The sequence below is a fragment of the Cibotium barometz genome, chromosome 30 (genome assembly GCF_041138505.1).
Source record: "Cibotium barometz isolate CiBa-2024 chromosome 30, ASM4113850v1, whole genome shotgun sequence".
Lineage (NCBI taxonomy): Eukaryota > Viridiplantae > Streptophyta > Polypodiopsida > Cyatheales > Cibotiaceae > Cibotium > Cibotium barometz.
This window is the reverse complement of record NC_141075.1, coordinates 37,388,096-37,408,617: the sequence shown is the minus strand read 5'-3', so window position 1 is coordinate 37,408,617 and position 20,522 is coordinate 37,388,096. Positions and strand designations below refer to the sequence as shown.

The 20,522-nt window shown below is 48.9% G+C and overlaps 1 protein-coding gene across 2 annotated transcripts in view; it reads right to left on the bottom strand.

Annotated features, from left to right (window-relative positions):
- LOC147621444 (AIG2-like (avirulence induced gene) family protein) overlaps window positions 1–20,522 on the bottom strand; it is a 139,592-nt gene that overhangs the window by 79,799 nt on the left and 39,271 nt on the right. Inside the window, exons 2-3 of one of the 2 annotated variants that reach the window (XM_086824181.1) lie at window positions 13,270–13,434; window positions 13,107–13,179 (exon numbers count right to left, since the gene is read on the bottom strand). In XM_086824181.1, coding sequence (XP_086680307.1) covers window positions 13,107–13,179; window positions 13,270–13,307 — 111 coding nt within the window. In that variant the 5' untranslated portion in view covers window positions 13,308–13,434. The remainder of the gene's footprint in view (window positions 1–13,106; window positions 13,180–13,269; window positions 13,435–20,522) is intronic. The other variant, XM_086824180.1, reaches the window with a different exon arrangement.

The window sequence follows — 20,522 nt, the reverse complement described above, 5'->3', positions numbered from 1 at the left end:
GTATACTCCATGCATATAGCTTTGCATTCTCCTAGTAGTAGAGCTCCATCCCCTGCACACCCAGATTCAGCTTTTTTATTCAGTACTTTTTCATTTTGTTGGGATGACAGAGGATACTCCATACAGGTACTCCGATTTGTCTCATAGGCCGAGTTCGGTCTTTTGGAAGACGTTAATAAAATCTTTCTTTCTTTCTTTCTTTCTTTCTCTCTCTCTTCAAGTCAGGGGATCCCATGCTTCCTGGGAATTATCGTACCATCATGATTGGTCACACATTGGCTAGATTATATGCATCTATTCTTGAGCAGGAGTTGAGTAGATGGGCCATACGTGCATCAGGGCAAGCAGGGTTCAGGAGAGGTTTCTCCACTCTTGACCATATCTTGACACTCAGAGCTATTATTGAGGAGGGCAGATTATATGGCAGGAGGATTTATTGTTGCTTTGTGGATTTCCGCAAAGCTTTTGACACAGTACCGAGAGCCAGACTGATGCGCAGACTACAGGAGATGGGAGTGCCCCCAGAGCTGATTTGGGGAATCATGGCTTTATACAGGACAGTTGTGGGGCAGGTACGTACTACTCAGGGTATATCTGAGATGGTTCACTCCACTATTGGGGTGAAACAGAGCTGCCCCCTTTCTCCCACGGTCCACCTTATTTGGGATGTATGTGGATGAGGTTTCGGACTATGTAGAGCGGGAGGGTGACAGAGGAGCACAGCTAGCAGGGACATGGATTCCGCTGTTATTGTATGCTGATGATAGTGTGCTGATCTCAAATTCTCCAGAGGGGATGCAGCGTCATTTGGATGCATTGCACACATTTGCAGAGGACAGTGGATTGTCTGTTAACCTTGGTAAAACCAAGGTGATGGTGTTTAACACCACAGCACAGTGGGTTAGGAGGTCAATACCCACCTTTACATATGGTCAGGAGACAGTGGAGTATACAGATGCATATACTTACCTTGGTGTGGTTTTTAGTGGCCCACTATTTTCCTTGAGGAGAGCAGCGGAGACCAGATTGACCAGAGCTTATGCAGCATTGGGGAGACTAGAGAGGATGTGTTCGCTCGCAGGTTCAGTTTCAGGAACCTCGAACAAAGCTCTGGCTCTTTGACACTTTGGTCACTTCAGCCATGCTGTATGGAGTGGAGATATGGGGACCCTCAGTGGATCACCACAGCCGAGCTGGTAGCACCGATGGATGGAGACGTATGGAGAGGTCCTTGGTTTCTATGATTTCCCGGATGATTAGGGCCAAGGCCTCCGTACCACATGATATTATCCGTGCAGAGATGGCTGCCCCCCCATTGGTAGTAGAGGCACTCACTCGATCAGTCTCCTTTATACATAGCACTTGGGCTCTCCCTATAGACAGATATGCTCGCTTAGCCCTGGAGTCTTCACGACAGTTGGCATCACAGGGAGACGGATCATGTTGGTATGCACAGATGACAGCTTGGTTCCAACTGCATGGCTTTAGTATGGACAGGCTACCTCCATTTCAGTACTCCCTGGATGCACCCTCCCTCTCTCTCACACCAGAGATTACCAGACTTATCAGGCAGGACTTGACTCAGCTGGACACTAGGAGGACATGGATACAGCCGACACACGAGCTTGGTACGAAGATGGCTTTCTATAGAGATCATCTTCTCCAGCTCACGGAGGATGGGTTTGTGATTAGACCCAGCTACATGGATACTCATCTTTCTCATGGGGTACGGTGTGCTATTGGTCAGATGCGCACATCCTCACACCAGCTAGAGATTGAGACTGGCAGATTCAGAGGAGTACCAGCTGAGGCCAGGATTTGTCAGCTGTGCCAGATGGAGCCAGAGACAGAGTTACATTACATATGTCACTGTCCAGTATATTATGAGATACGAGGCCGCTTTCACTGCCTGTTCAGAGAGGGCTTCGGACCACTTTCTAGAGTCACGAGATACCAAGATCAGAGATGCCTCGGATTGTACTTGCTGGAGCTGCGTAGACATAGAGAGGGTCTCCTGAGAGGGAGAGGATTAGAGAGGGAGAGACACCTACAGAGGCAGATTACAGACTTCTTTCGACCAGAGATTGAGCAATCAGGCCAGCAGGCATTGCAGCTAGCCCCAGAGTACAGCCGCACCAGAGGTACACTGATTGATCGGGCTATAGAGCTGGGGCGGTCCAGGCGCCCCAAGATGAGAGGCCCATCTCGACACCAACGGAGACTACAACAGAGGATCAGGACCATACTAGCACGGCATGGGAGACGTCCAGTCAGGGTACTCACCATGGAGGACATTGAGGATATCCGCCATCGACCGATGAGAGACATCTTTGGATAGTGATGTGTATGATGCTTACCTTTGTTGCTGGAGTTTTCCTCCCAGATGTTATCCATTAGGAGCTCCTAGTACCGTACTTTTCCTCATAGTTGTTTCAGTTTCAGTTAGTTGTTTAGTTGTTTTTAGTTTTCCTTACACAGACATTGTATCAGATCCACCAATTGTTGTAACCTTTTTGGTCTCATAGGTCATTTTGGCCTTCTGAAGACGTTAATATATCATTTCATTTCATTTCATTTCTCTCTCTCTCCCTCTCTTTCTCTCTACATTAAGCGGTCTCGTCTCGTCTCGTCTCTCTCTCTCTCGCGCGAGCGCCACTGTTCTCGCCGCCGCCTTCCCTTCGCTACTGTTCGCGCCCCTGCTCGCCGCCCTCTCTCCCGCTTGGGCTGGCTCTGTTCTGTCTGGACCCGCTATGCTATTATGTTCGCCTCGCTGCCCTGCTTGCGCTATGTTGGCCCGTCTCCCTGTCCGCTAGTCCCTTCGCATGGCTTTTCCCACCCACCCTTCCTCAGGCCCCCAAGGCAGCAACAAAACTCTCTCTCTCTCTCTCTCTCTCTCTCTCTCTCTCTCTCCTGTGGGAAGGGCTGCAGAGTAATCTCGAGGAATGGCTTTGAGTCTCCAAGAGAGAAGGCACTAATCAAGGAGAACAAGAAGACATCCGATTCCAACCTCAATGAGGTGGAGAACAAACTACACCGGCACATCATGGCCCTCGAAGCATGGATCACGGACCTTGAACAAGAGAACACGACACTCAAGAAGGACGTGAGTGCATTGAAAGTGGAATTGGTAGCCGTCAAGAACACCGAGAAGGAAGAAGGGGAGATCAATGAAAACACTCTCACGGCCATCAAAGAAGAGATCTCCAAGGAGATCACAAAGGACATGGAGGGAAAACTCGAAGCCAAGCAGTCAGGATAGGTTGAGGTGGTGAAGAAGAACATCCGTAAAGAAGTGAGGGAGGAGACTCAAATGGGAAGAACACCAAATCATTCACATGACCATTGAGGAGGAGAAGATGAGGCATGCCCGCCGCCTCAACATTCGAGTCACGGGTATAGCCGAGACACCCGACTCCACTCCCGAGAAAGATGGACAGCTTCTATGCATGAAGCTCGGCTACAGGGAAAAGGACCCTCTCCCCTTCACCAAAGCATGGAGAGCCGGGAAAGACTCAACACGCAAGCGAGCCCTCATCCTACAGTTTGCAGGAGAGACGGAGAGGGTCACCTTCATGAGGAAGAGGGTGATTCTACGAGGATTACAGGGAGATCCCATCTATTTGGATGACGACCTTACAAGGATGCAGATAGAACACAGGCAAACATGCATGCCGAGAGTCCTACAGGCCAGGAAAGAGGGCAAGAGAGCATTCTATCGCGATGGCCGTGTCATCATTGATGGCAAGGCCACCGATTAGCGCTAGGCGGCCTATGGGACATCGGCCATGGAGGATCCAGATTCACAGATACACATAGCAGTTTGGAACTGCAATGGAGCACTTTGGACACATCCTGGGAGGATGGAGGAGGTCATGGAGGGACGGGACATCATACTACTTACAAAGACGCACCAGAGCCCAGAGAGGGGGCTACCCAAAGTAGAGGACTATCAGTGGGAGTTTACATACAGAGGATCTGGAGGTATAGGAGCGCCTACAGGTGGTATCACGTGACCAGGAGGTTAGATACATGTGGATTAGACTGCAACTCTCAGCAGACAGGGTGTTATACATTGCTCTATGCTACTTCTCTCCTAGAGGATCGAGATATGCCATGACAGCAGAGGATGAGAGTAGAGGCGAGGAGGAGGACACAGGGCCATTGAGAGAGTCACCATATGCAGCCCTTTCAGATGAGATCATACACTACTCCAACCTCGGGGAAGTCCTCCTTATGGGGGACTTCAATGAACGGACACAGAGCCAACAGTGCAACATTTATGATTTCAAGCACCCCGAGGTGATGCACACACTAGAGGTGGAGGACACGGGAGCTTGCACGGTGTCAAAGGACATGGGGCCGGATAACACCAGATATGGTCATCACTTACTTGAGCTGGGAGCGCGACACCATCTCGTTATTTATAACGGGATGAGACAGTGGCAAGATTCAGGAGCACTGACATGCTTTCCACGATCAAGGGGGGTAAGCACAGTGGACTACATCATGGGGTCCATGGAGACCACACAGGCAGTGACATCTTTCACCATCCCCCCCTGTCCTATTGGTACGGATCACACGTACCTCTTATTGTCACTGGTGCGCTCCACACCAGCACCCACACAGCCCACACAGGCATCGCATACAACTTTCTACTTCACCCATGACTTGGCAGACATATATGAGCATCATGTATATGACGGGCTATTCCAGATGGATCCCCTGTCACATCTAGACACACTCACCACCCAGCTAATCATCTCTACTACATACGGCCGCCACCCGCAGCTTCCCCCATCATACACACATTGCACACACAGATAGATCTGGGAGCATGCCCCAGAATCAGTGGTATGATGATGAGTGCAGAGAGCTATATAGACACCTCCGTGCCCAGAGAGCACTAGGGACCATTACAAAGAGACAGGTGAGCCGACATATGAGGATCCTCACACGCCGTAAGAGGCGTGCATATGAGGAGGCACACTACTGGGATATATACCACCTACTCATGAGCAGAGATGCAGCCACTGCATGGCGCAAGATGAGAGAGCCTCGCCCTCGTACCCCGATTGAGGATCCACACACATGGCACACATATGCAAAGACCCTCTACCATATCCCTCAGCAGCAGCCGCCCATACCACAGCAACAGGAATCCCGCCCTACCACCTCTACTTTCTTTACCGCCTCGATGGTAGAGAGAGCTATCCACTGGTTACAGCATGGGAGATCAGCTGACCACATAGGTGTACAGAGTGAGCATCTTATTTGTGCAGCTGACACACTGGGACCCTCTGTTGCTCACCTCTTTAATAGGGCACTAGTGGAGGGCCTACCAGCTGAGTGGACTATGCACACCATCGTGCCTCTCCACAAAGCGGGAGACATGCTAGACCCCAGCAACTACAGGACTATCATGATTGGTCATACATTGGCCAAACTTTATGGCGCAGTCTCGAGGCAGAGTTGAGTTCATATGCAGAGGAGGGACTACAAGCACGAGGGCAGGCTGGATTCCAACGAGCTTTCTCCACTATTGACCATATATTCACTCTGAGATGTCTGATTGACCAGGCTCGGGCACGGGAGAACAGATTATACTGCTGCTTTGTGGATTTCCGCAAAGCATTTGACACGATGCCACGAGAGAGACTCCTCCAGCGCCTACAGTCATTGGGGATCCCATCAGAGATGGTTTGGGGCATCTATGCTTTATATGAGCAGGTCTTTGGGCGCATACGATGCCCCGAGGGGCTATCTGATGTTATTGCTAGCACCATAGGTGTGAAGCAAGGATGCCCACTCTCTCCTACACTATTTGGGCTATACATCGATGAGGTGGCTGACTTCATTGGTCACGGTGGTGGGGACGGGGTAGACATCTCAGGTACCACAGTCCACATTATGCTATATGCAGATGATATTATTCTGGTCTCTGAGTCGCGGATGGGACTACAGCACCATCTCCATGCACTCGATGACTTCTGCACACAGAGGGGGCTTACAGTGAACCATGGGAAAACCAAGGCCATGGTTTTCCACACCTCAGGGCCGGTTCGACGACAAGCCATCTTCACACTAGAAAGAGGACAGTAAGAGGTGGTAGACTCATATGTGTACCTGGGGATTACATTTACGACTCCACTAGGAAGATTTACTATGGCACAGGGGCAGCCAGGGATAGACTCACACAAGGGTATGCAGCTCTGGCCATGCTAGAGAGACAATGACACCAGGCACACTTCCAGGAGCCCCGCACGAAGGGGTCGTTGTTTGACACACTAGTCACCCCTGCTTTGATGTATGCTGCAGCAGTACGGGCACCTGGGCTCGCCACCTCCACATGGTCTCAGATAGAGAGGCTTCAGATTCTCATGCTCTCACGGATGATCCACAGCAAACCCTCCGTCCCACGTGACATTGTCCGGACGGAGTTTGCTGCACCTCCTATGCTAGTAGAGGCCCTCTTCCAGACGATTTGCTTCATAGAGGATCAGAGATATGCCATCAGATCGACTCTCACATAGAGCTTTTGAGGCGTCCAGGCAGCTCGCAGAGTGGAGATAGGAGATCATGGTATTCACAGATGATATAGTGGCTCACTCAGCATGGTCTTGACATAGATCACCTGCCACCTTTCCAGTATGATATACATGCACCACACATCCAGCTCTCTCATAGTAAGAGGAACACAGTCCTTCGGTAGGATTTATGGCAGCGATACACTCAAGAGACTTGGATTACACCCAATCAGCCTCTACTGCCGAAGATGCTATACTACAGAGATCAGTTTATGCGTATCTCAGCGGATGGATTCATACAGAGACCTGGATACATGGATGTGTACATGCCTCACAGTGCCTGAGTGGTGATTGGCCAGCTCAGAGTGTCACCACACCAGCTTGAGATTGAGGCAGGTAGAGCAGCACGGATCCCCAGAGCAGAGAGGATATGCAGACTATGCCAAGAGGAGGTTGAGAGTGAGGAACATTATGTATGCAGATGCAGAGCATATAGTGTCATTAGAGAGAGATACACCACCATCTTCAGTGGACATCCCTCACTCTACCACATCATGGAGTCCGTAGACCAGCGCAGATTTGGCCAGTTCTTGCTAGAGACACAGTGCCACAGAGAGACACTGCTACGGACTCATACCATAGGGAGAGGTGGGCGACAGCTCCAGCTCACTGATTTCTTCCACAGATCTATCCCAGTGCCTACCCAAACACAGGAGGGGGTTACACTTCAGCGCGTTGCGGACCTCCGAGCCAGACGGAGACCAAGAGCACCAGGCTACCATACTCCCAGACTACATCAGAGGGAGATCACAGAGATACGGGCTCGACATCAGCACCATATCAAGGAGCGGCTAGCTCACTTACACTCACACCCGGAGATCATGCTCCGAGGTATTTTTGCCTCGCCATCGCCTATGTATCACATATTACACCCCCATTATGGTACTGGTTGGAGCTAGACAGATTTGCATTGCATTCTTGTATACCCTGCGCATATAGGTTGCATACTGAGCCTCTAGCAGTAGTGCTCCATCCATCACACCCCCCCACTAGCTCAGTTATATCCACTAAAACCATCCAAAAAGCTGTAGAGGGCATGCCCGGCAACATCCTCTAAGACCTAAATCCCGATCCATGAATGGAAGGGGAAACCCATCCTTGATAGTAGCTTTGTTGAGAGAGCGGAAGTCCACACAGACACGGATCTTATTGGTCTTTTTCTTTGGAGAGATCACCATGGGGAAGAGCCATTCAAATTGTTCCACTGGAGAAATGATGTGGGTGTCCTCCATCTTTTCCAGCTCCACTTTGATAGCCTCTATATACTTTGGGTTGAGCTTGTATGCGTGCCCACAAATGGGTCGAGTACCCTCTTGGAGAGGAATGGTGTGGACACCAATAGCTGTTGGAACGCCTTCCAAGTCCTTGTATGTCCATGCAAAGATGTCCTTATATGAGCGGAAGAAGGCAACACCTTGGTCAAGGAGGGTGGGGTGATCCCACCACCAAGAGGCGAAGAGGATGGGACGAGGTGCCTTAGAAGTGCCGAGGTTGAACTCCTAGACAGGGTCTTGGCAAGATGGCAGGTCGACCGGTTCCCTATCTCAGCTGCTTTGGAGAGGAGGTCAGGGTTGTGTGCGGGCTGGTGGTAGATTGGGAAGGTGGAGTTTGTGGAAGAGTTGCTAGAGTTGGTGTGGAGAGCTATTCCGCCTTGCGGAGAGATTTGGCCATCTTACTGCCTCTGTGGCGATCCGTGACTTGTTCTCCTAGGCCTTAAGCCTCATAGTGCTCAGAGGAGAGTTGGGTGGAAGCCTGTTATATCTCTGTGATGTCCACCATGTAGGATGTCAGGCCTTCCATCATCCATGGCCTGGAGCCAGTCAAGGAGTTCAGACTCATCACCATGGGGAACAAGGCCTGAAGTGGTTGTCCGAGAGTTGGAAGAAGCGTAAGGTGAGTGGCGTGCGTTGGATCTTCAAATTGAAGTTTCGAGCTGATGGCAGCTTGGACAAGCACAAGGCGAGGTTGGTTGCCAAGGATTATGCTCAGCGCCCAGGAGTCGACTTCGATGAGACCTTCGCTCCGACTACCCGGATGACTATCATTCGCACCGTTCTTACTCTTGCAGGACATCATAGATGGCCCGGTTTCCAGATGGACGTCAAGTCGGCTTTCCCGAATGGAGAGCTTACACAGGGGGTTTATGTTGATCAGCCACCGGGATTTGTTGTTCCAGGCAAACAAGATCAGGTGTACCGGCTGAATAAGGCTTTATATGGTCTGAAGCAGGCTCCGCAGGCTTGGTACCAGCAGATTGATGAGTTCTTTCAGAAGCTCAGCCTGTGCCGTTCTCATGCAGATTCGAACCTTTATATCCTCCTTGAGAGGGGGTTGATTGTTATCATTGTGGTCTATGTTGATGACCTAATCTTTACAGGTTCTTATTCTGTGAGGATCCGTTCAATCATGGATGCTTTGGAGATAGAGTTTGAGATGACGGATCTTGGCCTTCTGCGTTATTTTCTTGGCTTTGAGATTTGGCAGACCTCGAAGGGCATTTTCTTCTCTCAGCAGAAGTACACACGGGAGATTCTTGACAGATTTCAGATGACTGGATGCAAACCAGTATCTTCTCCTATGGATACTAGTGAGAAGCTTTCTCTACTTGATGCTTCTCCAGGGATTGATCAAAGACAGTATCGGGTTCTTGTCGGTTGTTTGGTTTGGTTGACCTACTCTCGATTGGACATATGTTTCGCAGTCAGTTTATTGAGTTCTTTTTCATCCAAACCCCGTCAGCAGCATTGGCGGTATGCTATCATAGTTCTTCGGTACTTGCGTGGTGCTCTAGACTTTGGCATCTTCTATGGCCAAGGATGCACTCTTGTTGGATGGTCTGATTCAGATTGGGTTGGAGATCCAGATACTCGACATTCGACCATTGGTTGTGTTTTTTCACTCGGGTCTGGAGCCATTTCATGGAGCAGTAAAAAGCAGCCTACTGTGGCGCTTTCCTCTACAGAGGCGTAGTATCATGCGGTTTGTTATGCTGCATGTGAGGCAATTTGGTTGCGAAGATTATTGGAGGAGCTTGGCTGTCCTCCTAAGAGATCTACTCTTCTTTCGTGTGACAATCAGAGTTGCATCGCCATCGCCAAGAACCCTGTGTTACATGCTCGTACGAAACACATTGAGATACAGTATCACTATGTTCGTGAACGGGTTCTTGCTGGAGATTTGCGTTTGGAGTATTGTGCTTCAGCGGAGAATGCTGCAGATTTGTTCACCAAGCCGGTTTCTCAGGCTTCCTTGGCTCCTCATCTTCGGCTTCTCGAAGTTTGTTCAACATCTGGTGCTGAGAGGGGGTATTAGCACATTCATCCCCAATTTCTGCCCATGTCTGGTGTCCTTTGGTCCCTTTTGCATGGCCCTTGATTGTGGGCTGGCCACCCTTATTTTATATATTTTTCTGGGATTGTTCCTAGCCTGGATGCCTTTTCTCCAGTCGGCCAGCTACAGATGTGCAGTCGGCCAGCTTATGCAGTTCCAGTCGGCTAGCTCTCCCCACCTATAAATAGGTGGGCTGGCCTCTCACTTTTTCATCTTGCCTAGTCTATCTTTTGCTCCCTCACTTATGAGACTACTTCTATCTCTTGCTTGGGACTGTATCACTTCAGTATATTCAGCATAGTTGCTCCATATCTCTCTCTCTTGCACTCTCTACTCAGCACACTCTAGTGCTTATTTGCTTCCGCTCTGTGCTGGACACCCGAAGACTGGGAGAGGGAGGTTGGCAAGTGGGTGGGGGATGTCCTAATGATGGAGTATGGCCTATAGATACTAAGTGGGTGGTGGGAGCCGGAAATGTGAAGTCGGAGGATGTGGATGCCCTTTGCTTAGGGCAGTCCCAGGTATAATGATTTTTGGATTCTGGACAATGCCGGCAGGGCGGAGCACCTTGACGAAGAAGGAAGCGGCTCTGGTAGTGACCGTATTCCCCACATCTATAGCAAAGAACGGGACGATTGCGAGGTTGAGGAGGGCGAATAGGACGGTTCACGAGGGTTGTTGCCATGGTGGTTGGTGTAGGAGGGTTAGGGATGAGCGGTGGAAGGTAGGTCACATGGGGAGAGGGTGGGCAAGGGGGAGGGGTAGCAGCATGGAAACGTTGTGGAACGGCAACAGCAACTGTAGCATATATGCAAGATTGGGGACTGTAGAGGCGGGGTGAGGAGGTTGTTGTTGGTGGAGTTGACGGAACCCCTTGAGGTAGTAGCAATCTTTATCTTCATGTCCTCCTTTTTCACAAAAGGAGAAGTACTTGCTTTTTGAACATTCCTGGATGGTGTGTCCAGTACTTCCTTTTTGGACATTCCTAGACAGTGTCTCCAAGTGATTGGCATATGGCACACCACAGCCCCTTCTTGGATTCGTGCTGGGTCTTCAATCTCCCTTTTGAGTTGAAGCAAGGTACTTTCCTCGCTAGGAGATTTCTGGCTCACTTTGAGTGCCTCCAATTCCCGCTTCAGTTGAGCCACCGGGTCATCCGATTGTGTTGCTGTTGGATTGACACGATTGTGTTGCTGTTGGATTAACAGAGCCGACATCACGCTCACACATGAGGCGTGCATTTTCAAGTTGGGATGCTAGCTCCTGGAATTCCAACAATGTTGTTGGTGTGGGCCGACTCTCCCGAATCTTCTGCTGGGTGGACCTGGGTAAGGCTTGTGTTACCCACTGAAGCACCATGAAGTCACCAGTGTAAGTTGATAGGCGGGCCACTAGCATTGTGGTCTGTGTCATGAGTTCCGACACTCTCTCTCCTGGTAGCAATTAGAGCTTCCCTAGCTCTTGGAGAATGCGGTCCTCATAGTTACCAGGACGGAAGGTCCAGAGGAAGGTGTCCTTCAGAGTGGTCCAGTCTGTAAAGTGGTCGATTGGAAACTGACTGAACCACTTGTCTATAGAACCTTGAAGAGTGGATGGAAAGAGCACCAAAAAGGCATCCTCCCACTTTACAAATGGCAATGAACCGTCAGATGTGGTCATCCAAATCCTCAGTGGATGATCCTTTGAAGGTGGAAAGCTTGACATTGACTCGGCCCAGCACCGTGGAAAGGGGTTCTGTGCCAGGAGGATGGGCTGCACCAAGAGGGTTGGCTTGGCCTCCCACATTGCCAAGGGCGGGGTTACCAAGGTTAGCCGCCATAGGAAGGGGTGGAGGAGGTTCCCTAGATGGCAAGTGGCTGAACCTCTTCCGATTGTAGCAGCGTATTGAAAGAGGACTTTTGGATGGACTCACCGGACTACCACGGGAGCATGTATTGGGCATGCAGAGAGGACGCAACACGGGAAGATGACGCAATACAACACGGGAAGAGGACACAACAAAAAGGATGCAACGCGAAAGAAAAGGTGAGCTATCAGGACTCCCAGTTTGGAGAGTCCCACCGGGCGTGACAAATTTTAGTGTACCTGTAGCACGGTTGGTTGCCCGGTATACACTGTGGTGGCTCTTCTCTGGACAGTATGTCCAGAGTCGTCCTCTATTCTCACAGTGTATCACATAAGCTCACAGCGCAACACACAAGACCCTACGTTGCAAACACAACAAAAAGAGACGAGACGAGACTACGGAAGGAACAGAATGCTTGCACTAATCGGAGAACACCTGATACAGGTCCCTCACTGTGCCGTGCACACTCAGCAGAGGTCACAGTGAAGAGGACGACACAGCTCAAAGACTGATGACTAACACAGAGGTACAAGTGGTATGATAGAGGTACAAGTCGTATGGGGGAAGAGTATAAGGATGTCCTTCAAGGTGAGAGGATGATGCCAAGAATAAGGATGTCCTCTATGGTGGGACAAGGGCCATATATGCCTGAGGTCGAGGCGGTGGCATCTCCTATCCTTAGTGGATGCCTTGGGTGGCAGCATAGCCTCTGGTGGAATCTCCTATCTCTGGAGATGTGGTGGAGTGTCAATCGGTGCCATTGGAGCCTTCAATGTACCTCCTTGTGTGGTGGTGCATCTCCACTTGATGATCCATGCTTGGCGCCTCCGTTGACTCGCCAATCACGCTTTGCGGTGGACAGTCCAGGTTACATCTTGGTGGACACTCCAGGTTTGTGGACACCCTTGGTGGCTACATATATTAACATCTACAAAAAACCAAAAAGTAAATGAGAGTGTACAATGAATCCATGCACTGTATCATGGAGAGAGGAATTCTATCATGGATTGCTCTCAGCACACGGTGCCTGCTGTCTTTCAAAAGGAAGCCACCCTGTTGACACTCCTTGCATTTTTCTTTCTGAGAGCTGGGGCAGTTTTTGGCCTTCGAAAGACGTCAAGTGAGATTTATTTCTTGCAATAATATCAGTGCTCTCCTCTGCATTCTCATCCTCTCTCCTATCCAATTATCCTCTTCTACTAGTGCAGCATTATGCAATTTTATTGAGAAAGAAAATCAAAATAGCAGCCACATATAAAGTCTGGTCCCCCTCCACTTATTAACATATCCACTGATTAGTGTGTATGACACATTGATAGTACTAAAAAGCCACACCTCATACTAACCTTTCCATTCACTTTGTCCCCTTTTGCTGGAAGTATTGCTGGGTATACTCGACACTTTATACTGTATCGATGGCTGCACATATCAGAGCTGATATAAGTTCACGCATTCCCAAAATAATTGAAAAGAATTTGTTTAAAAACAAGATGTAGTGTCTTTGAATACAGGACAAAACTTAAAACAAGTTCATTGTGGCTGTCCATCTAGTTTGTGATACTGCCCGGAAGAGAGGCTTGTGACAAGAACAATATCATGAGACCAGAGAAACAGAAAGTAAGCTTGTTTGTGCCTAACGTAAACCACAAATGCCTCTGAGAGTGTGAATAAAACCTGCCCAAAAACAAGCAAGAGATTCACTTAGGTATTAGGATGCCCTCACTGTAGGTAACCGCTTGCTTCTCATATGCCACACCGCTATGCTAGCTATTCTAAAATCTCCCAGGCTATGTCTTTCTTGTGAAAAGGCACAAAATTGTGAGTGCTACTGAGGCCAAGGTGATGGGAAAGTCAAACTTCCCTCTGCTTTGAAAGCTACCTCTCCAATCTTCCCTCACAGAATAAATTAGAACCTTAGCATCACATCCATGCACAACTGCTTCAAATTGAATATAAGAGTAACTTCATTCAAAAAACTATTGTCCACCATGAACGATGCTGATCAGTCTCTATACAAAGGTTGCATGTGAGGGAAACAGGTGAGACACATCAAACTTGTGAGACTAATGTCCTATTATTGGTGGACATGCCACAATTTACATGTAAACAGCAGAAGTGAGTGATTCTTCCTATGTTTTTTTTTCCCAAAGATCCTTCTATTAGTTAGCAAAAAAAAACAGCCTCGAGAGTCGAAGGGCTAAATGCAACCACGAAGGGCTAGATACAGACTCGCCTCCCTGTACAGGACAGGAATCAAAGAATCAAAAGGTGGAGAGAGATGCACTTCTCCTCCGGCTGGCCACTCTATGAGGAGAAGGCCAACTCATACAAGGGGAGGGGGAGGAGAAGGGAATAACCACATAGGTGTCCTGTAGTGCCAAGTGGGATCACCACCTCTATCTGTGAGAAAAGGACCAGGCCACCAGAGCCTCAAGAAAGCTTCCCGCTGCTTCCGCATGCGGTCAAAGCCACCCTGCAGCTTCCCCCACTAACCGTGGAGGGTATGGATGATGTCAAGCCAAATGCTCTTGATGGACTCCCTAGGCGGAGTGTGGGAGCCCTCAATGGCTTCGCTGCATCGAGCTCTCTAGATGTGCCATGCTGCAATGCTGCTACAAATCTCCCATCTCTGGCACGATCCCGGAGTCCAATGATCAGTAGATGGGGCTAGGACTAGAACTGTTGAAATGCGAAGGTGAGAGACTTGAAGGGCTAGCCCCCACCTTCGTCCTCATAAGCCATGACAACCTCAGCCTCTATGGGCCAAGTGATAATGCCCCATGAAATGATACGGGTCAAGATCATGTCCATCGCGAAAATGTGGCGAATCCGCTACCAAACCTACTGAGCCTTCTGGCAATCCCAAAGAAAATGTCGCTAAGACTCCTAAGGGTGGCCGCACCTCGGACAAGCTGTTGGTCGATCGCCAATGGCCAACCACGAGCCAACCACCGAACTCCTATGTCCAACAGCCAAAGAAAGAGGGTGATCTTTTGAGACCAAAAACTGCCCCATAGCCTCTTCCAAAAATCTGACAAAAACCGCCATGAGAGGCCCTGTGTCTACCAATGTACTACAACTGCCGGGGTGCCCTCAACCTCGGGCATCTGAAGCCTACGGCCTAGCCACGCAGTGTTTGCGAAGAACAAGGTGTCCAATGTCTCCTCTCGGTCAATAGGATCATGCCAAGTCCACTCCCCTGGGTCCCACTGGAGGCCCATGAGGGGCCGGCTCTCCCAAATCCATAACCACCAAAGTCTCTCCCATAACCACCAAAGTCTCTCCCTAGCCACCTTGGCCAGCGGGGGGTCAACATGCTCATGTGCCTGAAATCCGAGCACCCTCGCTCTCTGTAAGGCATAGCCACTGAAATCATCCAGAGGGGGCTCTGATCTCTCAAGTCTACCATGGGGTCCAATAGAAAAAGTGAGCAAAGCACAGCTCTCATCTGCGCCATGGACTGCCAAGAGAATACATTGCCTAGGAAACACATCCAGCCACTACGGGGGGGTTGGGTCTGGGATAGGGGTCAGCCACTCCTCCGAAATAGTAGAGTCAATGTCGAGGCTAAGTCCATCTCTACCCAGGATCCCAGCCAAGCCTCTCTCCTAAGCCTCCGGAGAAAGCTATCTAAATGCAAGCCAATCTCCAAGGGACTTTGCAGGTCCTATGCTGAATGCTCCCCATGATACATGAGGTCGGGCCCCCAATATGTGGCCACTGCTCGGTAAAACGGATCAGGGGGTTCCAAATCAAGGGCTGCCCGAAGACGCTCCTCTGAGGCTACAAGAGCTTACTGCTCAAGAGCCAGCCTAAGGTGATCCCAAGCTCGGAGTAGGCTAGCTGCAAATCTGTCCTCAAAAGCTGGGCTAAAGCCATGGGCCCACATCTCTATGAAGATCCATCTGGTGCTCTGCAGCCAAGGGCCCCCCGGACTCAGAGTACGGGCTGAAATCCGGGCCAAGAGGAAGTCCTTCCAAGGCTCCATAGTCACAAAGAAACACATTTCTAGGCTGAGAAACTCTGAAACCCCGAAACAGCTTAAATGCCAGAAACACGTTTCAAAAACGGGGATTTTTTTCGTTTCTTAAAAAAAACAAATTGTCTTTTTTAAAAATTTTGTGTAAGTGTTTTTTTTAATGTTGGGCTCTCTCTCTCTCTCTCTCTCTCTCTCTCTCTCTCTCTCTCTCTCTCTCTCTCTCTCTCTCTCTCCACGCCAGTTTCTTCCGGACCCAAGAGGTGGAGGACACCGACATAGTGGATCTTGTGGACCCTCCACGAGCTGCTCTGGACCTACCTCGCCCGAGAGGAGTTACCTCGGACCGAGCCTCTGCACTCCAGCGTGCCCGACGCCCTCGACCCCCCCGTCGGCCACGATCACCTCATCAGCTCCAAATCCAAGACATGTTCCACCGCCATTGAGCTGCCTTTGCACGTGACATAGCTGAGGGAGACCTCTCGGCCATACTCGTCAACCCCACGCTTGACATTTTGGAGTGGTATACCATCTACTCGGAGCTGATGTTGCTCCCATGTTTTTATGTTTTTAGTATTCCATGACGAGTTTCCATGGACAATTTTGTATCACCCCAGTGAGATAGCTATATTTATGTTTTCATTCTGTTGTATTTTCCATTCCATGATGAGATATGCCATGGACATTATTGTACCACTTTGGTCTCATAGGTCCATTGGGTCTTTAGTAGACGCTTAATACAAGAAACCCAAGAAGGCATTAGCAAGCGCACCCATCCTAAGATCCCCCAATTGGGATTTAATCTTTCATGTGCATATAGACGCTTCAGCCTTTGCTATTGGATGTGTGCTAGCACAGTCAAGGGAGCACAACATGCACTTCCCTGTGACCTTTGCTAGCCGTCAACTTAATGACGCTAAGCGCGACTACACCACCACTGAAAGAGAGGGATTAGCCATGGTATATGCCATGAAGAAGTACATGCATTACCTACTAGCTACCAAATTTGTGTTCTTTGTCAACCATCAAGCATTGGTGTATTTGGTGAACAAGCCTTGCGCCAAAGGGCGCATCACCAGATGGTTGCATATTTTTCTAGAGTTCTATTTCACCATCATGGTGCGAAAGAGGGTTTGTGCATGTCCATTCCGACCACCTTTCCAAAATTTTGAATGGAGAACCCCCTTTATGGGTGGAAGATGATCTTCCCGACGCTCCACTGTTCCACATTGACCACGTACCGGAATGGAATGAAGACATTGCCCACTTCTTGGCCAATTGACCGCCCCATCAAAAAACATAGAGCTAGACGCCTCATTAGAAAGGTAGCCCCCTATCAATTGATAGCGGAAATGGTTTACAAGAAGGATCAAGATGGCATCATAAGGAAATGTGTTTATGAAGATGACTTTGTTGCCATTTTTGAACAAGCCCATTCTGGCATAGGTGGAGGACACTTTGCCAAGCACACAACTGCCCATAACGTTCTCCAGGCCAAACTTTGGTGACCTACACTCTTCGAAGATGCGGTTGAGTTTGTCAAGCGCTGCGACGAATTCCAAAGGTTCGCCATCGTCCACGAGAAGGACCAAATACCCCTAACCCCAATAGTTTTGGAACAACCCTTTGCAAATTGGGTTTTAGATTTTGTTGGTCCCATTAGCCCTACTACTAAGGGAACCCAAGCGTGTTTCATCATCGTCGCCACACAGACTATTTCACAAAATGGGCGGAGCCCAAAGCAACGCAAAAAGCTGACACGAGAGCTACCGCACAGCTCCTCTATAAGAATGTGACTACCCCTTTCGGTTGCCTACTAGAAATAGTGAGCAATCGTGGTACACATTTTATCAATGAAGTGGTGGAGTTCTTGCTCAAGGAATTCCTTGTGGTGCACAGAAAGTCAACAATTAACTATCCACAAGCAAACAGCCAGGCCAAAACCACAAACAAAACTCACCAAGACAATAGAAGCATCGAGGAGCGATTGGGAGCCCAAGCTGCACTTGGCTCTATGGGCCTACCGCATGGCATACAAGGTGGCTGTCAATAGCACATCTTTCCAGCTTGCATTCAGGCTTGATGCAGTCATGCTAATGGAACACTTGGTTCCAAGCCTCCGAATTGCAGTAAGACATAACCTCAAGGGAAACCCTCTCACAGAGAGGTTAGTTGCCTTGGAGCAACTTAGTGAGCAAAGACTGTGATTCGCTTACAGATTGATGGTTGAAAAACTGAGGTGCAAGCAGTAGTTTGATGACCACCTCAAGGAGACATGGTGCTAATGTACAATGTCAAGAACACTAAACAAAACCTTAAGTACAGAGGCCAAGGTCGTCCCTGCCGAGTAACAGAGATTGCTCCTCAAGGCACAATAAACATAGAGTCCCTAGAAGGGATTGAAATGAAGGTTACTTCAATGGTAGCAAGCACCCTCTAGAGGGGATGGATCACGGGCCACAGATTGCATCATCAGCTTGCAAAGGAAGACCACGACGCTCGAGCTCCCCTTCAGAATGGTTAACGTACCCGCGGTGGATGAGGGCATCCCCAAACTATCAACATCCCAAGCCTCATCCTCCACTTCCAAACCACCACCTCAACACTAAACAACCCTCTCATCTCGCCGCATTAGCAACCTCCTCAAACCATTCTGGAGATCCAAAATCCCGCCGACAAAGACAAAGACCACCCCCAAACCTCAACCTCAGCAACTCTTCAAGGAGATCACCAAGAAAGAATGGATATCCAAGAGTACCCTGGCGATGAGCCAGGGCAAGCACGACGCCCATGCAAGTTCATGGAAGCCACTGTTTGGCCCAAAGCCCAACTATGAGAGGAGACCTACCAAGAAGCAGGCACCCCAAACGATAGAATTTTACCCAAACCCCGAGCCCCACTAAATCCCCGTCAAGTTGCTAGAAGCCCAGGGCCTCTACAAAGGGAACACGTCTATTTGGGTGTTCCAATGTCATGTGCATGCTCATTTCCAGGGCTGATCCTTGCAGGGCAAGGATAAGAACCAGTTTTGGACCAAACTCATGAGCTTGTGTTGTTTGTATGGGCAGGAAAGGCTTGTGGAGAGAACCAAGTGGCTGTTAGCCAACGCATGAAAAGGCCTTTCTTCCGTCGGTTGTAGGAAATGGACAATTATTTGTCTAGGACCTAGCCAGTCCATGAGGTTGTCCCAAGGCCTATATAAGGCACTGAAAGAAAGAGCATCACATGTTGTAGGCCCAAAGCACAAATTGTAGAATGGAAACAGTTGATTATTGCTGAAAATGAGCACGATGGAAGCCCGTAGGTGCTTACAAGCATAAGAGACTATTGCAACAGCCAATGACCTCTAGCAGATATGCAAGAATGAGATGAAAAGTGAGGGGAAGGGTGAGCACCTTTCTATATCCCTCCAGAGAGCTGGTCAGCCAACTGTAGCAGGCCGACAACTGTCTAGTAGCATAAAATGCTATTAAATGTCTTAAAAATGGTAGAAAAATGCCTAAATACCAATGCAGGGTCTCATAAAATGACCAGTACAAGCATGAAAAGGTGATGTAGACTCTAATGAACTCATGAGATGAATTCCTTGTTCAATACAATAGTCATCGAAGAGATTTGAAATATATTCTCCACCATTGTCACTACGGAGAGTCTTGATAGAGCGACCAATATGAAGTTCAACTGCTTTCTGATATTGCTTGAATATGGATAAGGCTTCAAACTTATCCCTCAAGAGAAAAGCATATGTGAAACGAGAGAAATCATCAATAAAGGTAATGAAAAAACGATAGTGAGATTTGGAGGGAGGAAAAGGTCCACAAATATCCATATGAATGAGATATAAAAGGGCATGTGAACGTGTAGAGGTAGAGATATGAAAATGTTTTCGATGATGCTTGCCCAAGAGCATTTGGAGATGATATAAAATCCAACACCTCCTCTTCAGGGCCAAAGGGGCAGTCCAATACCAGCACGTTGAAGTAACACCTCCAAAGCAGCTCTTGGAAGTGGTTTGGTGAAGAGATCAGCCACATTGTCCTTGGTAGAACAATAGGCCAATCAAAGAAGTCCCAACTTGATCTAGTCGCGCACAAAATGATAATGCACAATATGCTTGGATCGTCCCCGTATCACAAGATTCTGAGCTAGAGCAATAGCACTCTGAGAATCCGAGAAGATGGTAACTGGGGAAGTGTCGGCACAGCACAAATGCTCCAGAGAATCTGATGAATCCAAGTGGAGGAGAGAAGGTAGGATTTATACTCAACCTCGGTGAAAGAAGCAGAAACAATCCTCTGCTTTTGAGACTTCCAAGAAATCAATCCAGTACCAAGCATGAAGCAATATCCAGATGTAGACCTCCGAGTATCAATGCAGCCCACCCACTCAGAATTTGTGAAACCAACCAAATCAGCACCACTGGAATAGGTGATGCCATAATCTGAAGTACCTCGAAGATAACGAAGAACTATCAAGGCTACTTACCAATGAGAGCTTCGAGCGGCTGATGAGAACTGGCTGAGAACACTCATAGCATAGGAGATATCTGGACGGGTGTTGGCTAGGTAAAGCAATAAGCCAACAATCTGCCGATATTCTGTGGAATCCACCAAGGGTGTATAATCCTCGAATAACTTGGCATTGGGATCCATGGGACGAGAGAGGTATACAATCTAACAACCCATAAAGTGAGAGTAGCTTCTTCGCATACTTCTAATGAAGATACAGTCATCTTTCTGCCAAACTTCTAGCCCAAGAAAATAATAAAGAAGGCCAAGATCAGTCA